Source organism: Lycium barbarum, chromosome 1 (assembly GCF_019175385.1).
Source record: "Lycium barbarum isolate Lr01 chromosome 1, ASM1917538v2, whole genome shotgun sequence".
Taxonomy (NCBI): Eukaryota; Viridiplantae; Streptophyta; class Magnoliopsida; order Solanales; family Solanaceae; genus Lycium; species Lycium barbarum.
Genome location: NC_083337.1, coordinates 162,988,461 through 162,995,958, shown reverse-complemented (window position 1 = coordinate 162,995,958; position 7,498 = coordinate 162,988,461). Strand labels below are relative to the sequence as shown.

At 36.6% G+C, this 7,498-nt stretch overlaps 1 protein-coding gene and 1 non-coding gene across 2 annotated transcripts; both read right to left on the bottom strand.

Annotated features, from left to right (window-relative positions):
* Positions 1 to 414: 414 nt before the first annotated feature.
* TRNAC-GCA (transfer RNA cysteine (anticodon GCA)) lies at positions 415 to 486 on the bottom strand. Its single transcript has one exon. It is a non-coding gene; the product is annotated as a tRNA-Cys (tRNA).
* Positions 487 to 2,494: 2,008 nt separating this feature from the next.
* LOC132626118 (glucan endo-1,3-beta-glucosidase 14) lies at positions 2,495 to 4,550 on the bottom strand. The gene is made up of 3 exons (XM_060340870.1): positions 4,462 to 4,550; positions 3,112 to 4,130; positions 2,495 to 2,733 (listed from the first exon to the last, which is right to left on the bottom strand). Exons 1-3 carry the CDS (start codon positions 4,544 to 4,546, stop codon positions 2,644 to 2,646), a joined length of 1,194 nt encoding a protein of 397 aa, XP_060196853.1. The 5' UTR covers positions 4,547 to 4,550; the 3' UTR covers positions 2,495 to 2,643.
* Between the last annotated feature and the right edge of the window lie 2,948 nt (positions 4,551 to 7,498).

The following is a 7,498-nucleotide window of genomic DNA, read 5'->3' as shown; positions in this document are numbered from 1 at the left end:
TCTAAAATTTTTAATATTCTTTTACAAAAAAAAAATCATATTTTTTTTAAAAAAAATAATGCATTTTTTTGTATATTTTTTTTTATAAAAAAATATTATTTTTTAATTTCCATATATGTGCCACCATAGCATTACTTATGCCACGTGGACAATTTTTTTAAGAAAATTTCAGCTTCACTTGCCTTTTGGGGAGTGAGTTCATACATTTAGTTCAGATGTGTTTTGCAAACTAGACAGTGATAGTTTAAGTAGCTTTCTTAACCTTATGATAGTCTAGGTATGAAACTAAAAAAAAAAAGTGATAGTTAGGGTGTGTTTTTTACCCTTATCTCTTATATTTATACCTCAACATATGCAGAATAGATTTCATCAGAAAAAAAAAAAAAAAAAAAAAAAGGAGAAAAACAACTATGAAGGGCCCAACCGGGTTCGAACCGGTGACCTCTTGATCTGCAGTCAAATGCTCTACCACTGAGCTATGGACCCTTCTTTGTATCGTGGCAGAATAATGTTTAATACTGTCTTTTTGTTTGCACAAAGTAAAGGGGTTAATTATTTTCCTCTTGTTCAATTTCATTTTCTTCTTTAGTTTGAGATTAAAAAAATGAGACAAAATAACAAGGGAAAGCATTACTCTTTGTTTCACTTCATAGGAAAATTTGACTGGACCAATTTCATTTTCTTCTTTAGTTTGAGATTAAAAAAATGAGACAAAATAACAAGGGAAAGCATTACTCTTTGTTTCATTTCATAGGAAAATTTGACTGGACATGAAATTTAAGAAAGAAAAGTAATTTTTTAGTATTAAAAATATGCTTAGAACTTGCGGTGTTAGGAATCTTTGTCAGCGGTAGCACATGAAATTTAAAGTTTAAGACTTGAAATGTAAAATGATGATGTTGATCAAAGATTCCTCTACCTCGTATTAGGATTCAGGCACATACCCATCTTTATGACAAATGAACGTGTTAATTACGTTTGAGTTAGCAAAATATGACATAAACAACCTAATTAATTAGCTTCATTCTCTAAGTAGGAATTTGGACATGCGATTTCATCTCATGAGATGAAATCAGCGTTTGGACATGTGGTTTCATCTCATGAGATGAAATTCCAAATCATCCAAAAAAGCATGATTTTGAATTTTATAAATGTAAAAGTTGATCCATAAGTTTATATTTTGTAAAAATAGATCCATAAGTTGGTAGATATATTTACCAATCATGTTTATCAACCATTTATATCAAATATTAAAAGATTCACAATTTGGTAGTATATTTATAACAAATTTACTCTTACCAACCATGTGGGAGGATTATATTAAAGAGTAGTTACACTACAACTCATGTTCAATTTTTCATTTTATTGAACTAAAGTTTGATCAATTGATGCTGTATTTTTTAGAAAGATCTTCTAGTAGCGTATTAATTTTGTTATGAACTATGACTTGCTCATTTAGTCAGATTGTATAAGAATTTGAAAAGTTTTTATCGTTTTCACAACTTGTGGGGTTTTTATGTTTATTAGAGAAAATACAACTGAAAAAAAATCCAAATTGCATGTCCAAACAAAACTTTAACTTTAAATCATCACGATTTCATCCCATGATATCAAATCATGTCCAAACGGCTCCTTAGTAGGCATTTGGACATGCGATATAAAATCATGATTTCAAATCAGTGTTTGTTTATTTGCACAAAATTTCAACTTCAACTTCATATCGTGATTTCAAATTTTTTAAATGTAAAACTTGACCTATAAGTTTATATTTTGTAAAAAAATATCCATAAGTTGGTAGATATATTCACCAACCATGTTTACCAACTATTTATATCAAATATTAAAAGATTCACAAGTTGGTAGTATATTTATAACAAATTTACTCTTACCAATCATGTGGGAGGATTATTCATGTTAAATTTTCTTTTTTATTGAACTAAGGTTTGATCAATGGATGTTATGTTTTTTAGAAAGACCTTAACTCAGCTCCTGTGCAATAGCTCACAAACCACACAGGAGAGGTAACCCGCACTAGGCAAGCCCCGTGCGACGAGCTCGACCCAGAAGACAAATCCACTGCTGTCGTTGGCAGGGGGTTTCGAACCTGAGACCTCCATTATGAAAGCCCCATGCTCAACCAACTGAACCACCGCGGGTAACTATGATTTGTTCATTTGATAAGATTGTATAAGAATTGGAAAAGTTTTGATGGTTTTCACAACTTGTTGGTTGGAAATCATGATGATTTGAAGTTGATGTTTTGTTTCTGATTTCATATCATGATTTCAAATCACAAATTTCATATCATAATTTCAAATCACGTCCAAACGGCTCCTAAGTTTGTCATAATACCCAACCCGCATTATCAAGGTGTAAAATGCGAGTGAGGCAATATGACGACATTCGTAAAAATGGTTATCTAAAATTGGCTTCAAGGCTGCTTGCAAATTGTTATACGATTAATGATCAAACTGATAAACTTGAACCAATGACAAATTGAATTTGTAACTATTTTATACTAAGAATAAAGGCTCCCATAAAATTGGACAATCAGAGGTCCCAAGCTGTATAGTTTTTACAAGTATATTTTGTACAAGACAAATGAGGGTGTCATACGTTCATGAGCTAAGTTTCTATGTACGGTCATAAGTCTACAAATTGAAGTAGCATTACCGTGCTGGCCACAACAATAAACCATTGGAAACTCCAAAATCCGCCTCGCAGTACAAAGTCCTGAAAAGAATTGAAAAATAGTAAAAATCACAATAATAATAACAAAACGCTCAAAAACAATAACAGCAAAATCGTCACCAAAATTTGGAGTGAGAAAATTTTAGTATATAAGAAATGTTATTTTTGAAGGTATAACTTTCCCGCATGACTAACTCAAAAAAGAAAGATTGAGATGGTCAGACACGACTATGTACGACTTTCATTGAAAATGAGAGCAAGACACACTAAGGAACAAGGAAATTTGACTGACCTCATTCAATACAAGGCCAAGGCTTTTTGAAAAAAAATAAAAAATTCTCGTCTTGTAAATTAGTATAAAATTGACTCTATAATAACTAAATTAATAACCAACTAAAGCTATCCATAGAAGAAAATTACCTTTGATGCTGAAGAAGGCACAAGTCCTCTAAATCCAATTTTATAAGCAATACTTCCATCAGCTTTAAACAATCCAAAGTTCCTCTCAGAAGTTGGTCCAGGTTTCAAATTTTCATTAAACAGAGCAAATACATAAGCTCTCATCACCATTTTTGGCCTATAAGGTGTCCCTTTTTTCTTCAACAACTTTTTACGCAAATTTTTATTATAAGTTCTTGCATTCTTCACATTAGCACCAGCTTCATTCTCATCCCCATTTGAAGCCCATCCAGTTTCTGAACAAATTACTGGCATTTTCTCGAACCCCGCGTTCTCCAACGCGAAATACGCTGCATCAATCATAGCCTCAAACATGTTGTCATAATGCAACTTGGTTTTTGCATCGTATATACCAGTCGATTTTTCGAATAGTGCATAGTTGAGATCAATGTGGCTAGGGTCACTTTTATAGGCCAAAAAAGGGTATGCATTTATGTAGAAAGGTGAACCAATTTGGCTTGAGAAATTCAATAGTGGTAACATATAAGGAAGTATACTTTGTTTGAATACACCAGCGGATGGAGGATATGTATCTTCAAAAACAGCTTCTGAATGTGGACTTGACACTTCAATTTTATGTGCTAAGTCCAACTTGTCAAGAGCACTGTACACATTTTTAGCAGCAGGGACTAATGCTTCCCAGATTTCTACATCTCCACCTCCAAGAATTTCGTTTCCAACTGCTATGCCACTTATTAAGGTATCGGGGAGATAAGGCTGTACGTTTATTTTCACCCATTCAACAGCGCGATCTTCGTTCACACTTATGTCTTTAAGAAATTCGTTGCCAAGTCCGATGATTATTTGAATTCCTGAGCCTTTAAAAGCTGTTAGAACTCCTTTGTCCGCATCGTAGATTCTGACATTTTTAATCTTGTTTGCCTGGAGAAGCGTTACAACGCTTTCAGGAGCTGGAATATTGTCTGCAATCCTTCCATAATTTATCCCATACGTACCTGTAAATCCACCCGCCACCAAAACTGTCCAAAAAATAAGAAAAGAATTACCAATACATCTTAGTATAGTACATGGTAGAAATATTTGATTCTAGTGCTAAATATCTCATCTAAGCAAAAGAATCAAAATAGAAAGCGATAAAACAACAACTACGCCTCAATTCCAAACAAGTTGGAGTGGTTATATAAATTCTCACTATTCATGTCGCTCCATTCAGGTGGATAAACTACAAATTGCAGAAGAAATTGCATTGCTTTTGCCTTCTAAGTAAACACAACATATAGTTTGATATCATATGAACTATAATGAAAAATAAAGAGCAGCAAGAATAAACGGGCAGAAAAAGAAAAATACCATTATGGAGAAGAATGAGACACAGCAATAAAGACAAGGATGAAGTCATCTTTTTTGGAAAGGTGAGATAAAAGTAGTACAGCATAAAATCTATTCCAGTTAGTAATATATGTAACATAAAAATGGCAGCAAACAGTGGTAACTTGGGATACAATGCTTCTTCATCAAGCAAATATGACATAGCTGATAATCCAAAACAATAAAGATTCCAAACTTTAGTCCATAATGAAAGGCAGGGGAATTTACGGTTTCTAGAAGAGGAAAACGTTTTGTTCTAATGTTGTTTTAGAATTTATTCCAACCTTTTCAAAGCAGCCATTAATTTCTTCTATTCTAAAATCTAATACCTTTACCATATAGCTTTCCTCCCCTTGTCACCCACCTTCCAAAATCCCAACAAAGGTGAATTCAGAATTTTAAGTATGTAAGTTCTGAAATCGAGGACCAGATATTCTCTTCGATTCTTTTTACTTGTCATGTTTTGCTTTGACACGTCTTTAAAGAAAATATTAATTGAAGGTGACTAAATTATCCTTATTTATCCCTTAATCTCAATCTTACGATACTCTCTTTTACCACATTAATATCTCTCCACATTTATTGATTAATGGTAAAGGTGAAAACTAAGCAGTGGCAGAGCCAGGAATTTAGTGAAGGGTGTGCAAATTTTCTTCTCGCTTGTGTTAAGGGTGTGAAAAATTAAATATATACTCATAGTAGCTAACATTTAACATATGTACACCGCGTAATTTTCCGATGAAGGGTGTGCACCTGACCACCCTCGCTGAAGGTGGCTCCGCCCATGAAACTAAGTAGTTAATTATATCTTGATTTTAAAAAATGACAATTATTTTCGATCAATTATTTTCAGTAAGAGCAACAGCTAAAGTGGTCCGGAGGAGTAACTTATTGGGTCGGAAAAGATTCTTTAATATAAATATAAAACTTGCGTCAAAATTATCAAGTTTTGTCTAACTCATAAGTAATAATTATGAATCCGCCCCCGCCTCCGAGTGTAAGGGATTAATTCCGTGATTATTATCATTGATGGAATTGGTAAATATACCATAGTTACAATGTCCTATTAGGATACAAAATATACTAACCTAAATTAGAAGATTTACAAAATATTCTATGACTACATATTTACATCATTTATCATACCCCCGCAATCGAAACGGGAGGTTGACGAATGCTGAGACTGTCCCGAAAATCCTCAAATAAGACCTGTGGCAGTCCTTTAGTGAAAATATCGGCGAGCTGATATCGGGACGGAACATGAAGGACACGTACTTGGCCGCGCGCCACCTTCTCACGAACAAAATGGATATCCATCTCAATGTGCTTGGTGCGCTGATGCTGGACTGGATTTCCTGACAAGTAAATAGCACTGACATTATCGCAATACACCAAAGTAGCCCTAGGGATCGGACAATGTAGCTCCAAGAGTAGGTTACGTAGCCAGCATGATTCAGAGACAACATTAGCAACCCCCCTATATTCTGCTTCCGCACTGGAGCGAGAAAGAGTAGGTTGGCGTTTGGATGACCAAGATATCAAATTGTCTCCCAAAAACACGCAATAACCCAACGTTGAACGTCGTGTGTCGGGACATCCCCCCCAGTCAGCATCAGTATACGAAACCAAATCAGTAACCTAAGATGGATAGAGATGCAAACCATGATCAAGAGTACCCTGAATATACCGAATAATCCGTTTAAGAGCAAGCATATGCGTATCTCGTGGAGCGTGCATATGAAGACAAATCTGCTGCACGGCATAAGAAATATCCGGTCTGGTGAAGGTAAGATACTGAAGAGCACCTGCAAGACTCCGGAAATGAGTGGGATCTGCACAAAGATCGCCAGAAGCGGCACTGACCTTCGGTTTAGTGTCAACCGGAGTGGAAGAAGGCTTACACGAGGACATGCCTGCACGCTCAATAATCTCCGTAGCATAACTTCGTTGTGAAAGAAACATACCACCCTTGTGACGGGTCACCGCAATGCCAAGAAAATAATTCAAAGGACCTAGGTCCTTCATTGCAAATTCTGAGCCAAGAAGGTCCATAATCGAACGGCGGAGAGTATCTGAAGAAGCAGTAAGAATAATATCATCCACATATAGTAAAAGGTAAGCCAAGTCGGGACCTTTGCTGTAGATGAACAATGAGTTGTCGGACCTGCTATTAACAAAACCAATGGAATAAACAAAGTCAGCAAATCTTTTATACCAAGCTCTCGGTGCTTGTTTAAGCCCGTATAAGGACTTGCGCAACAAGCACACATAATCGGGATGAGATGGGTCTCGAAAACCCATTGGCTGATGCATATATACTGTCTCCTTGAGATCGCCATGAAGAAATGCATTTTTGACATCCAACTGATGAATGGACCAATGCTTAGAGAGAGCTAGACTTAAAACAGTGCGAATCGTAGCTGGCTTTACGACCGGACTGAAAGTCTCACCACAATCAATGCCAACCTGCTGTGTTTTGCCATCACCTACAAGACGGGCTTTATGCCTCTCAAAATCACCATTAGACTTTTCTTTATGAGTAAAAATCCACATAGACCGAATAACATTCACATTAGGTGGACGGGGTACCAACTCCCACGTCTTATTTTTAATAAGAGCATCATATTCATCATTCATGGCCAATTTCCAATTCGGGTCACGTAGCGCATCCAACGGATTACGAGGTATGGGGGACCTGGTAACTGCCGTATGTAGATTAAATGGGTGCTTGGGCTTAAAGATCCCGCGCTGACAACGAGTGACCATGCGCGTTTGGGTAGGGGGCTGCTGGATAGGAGGAGTTGTGGTGGAGTTTGGTGGGCTGTTGGAAAGCTGGCTGGGCATATGTGCGGGCTGGTCTAGCATGGAGGACGGGAGACGCTGCTGCACAGCCGAAGGTGGCGTAGGCAGATGGCCCAGAGCAGGTGGAAAACCACTGGGCAGCGGGGGAGGGGGACACGACTGCGGTGAAGAGGGGCTAGTGGCGAGATGACGGATCACGTAAGGTGAAAAACCATCA

Coding starts and splice junctions, on each gene's coding strand:
- LOC132626118 (XM_060340870.1), bottom strand. CDS start 4,546: ATGCTGTACTACTTTTATCTCACCTTTCCAAAAAAGATGACTTCATCC. Junction 4,131..4,461: donor TCTCATTCTTCTCCATAATG/GTATTTTTCTTT, acceptor TTTTTTGGACAG/TTTTGGTGGCGGGTGGATTT. Junction 2,734..3,111: donor TGCCTTCTTCAGCATCAAAG/GTAATTTTCTTC, acceptor AATTCTTTTCAG/GACTTTGTACTGCGAGGCGG.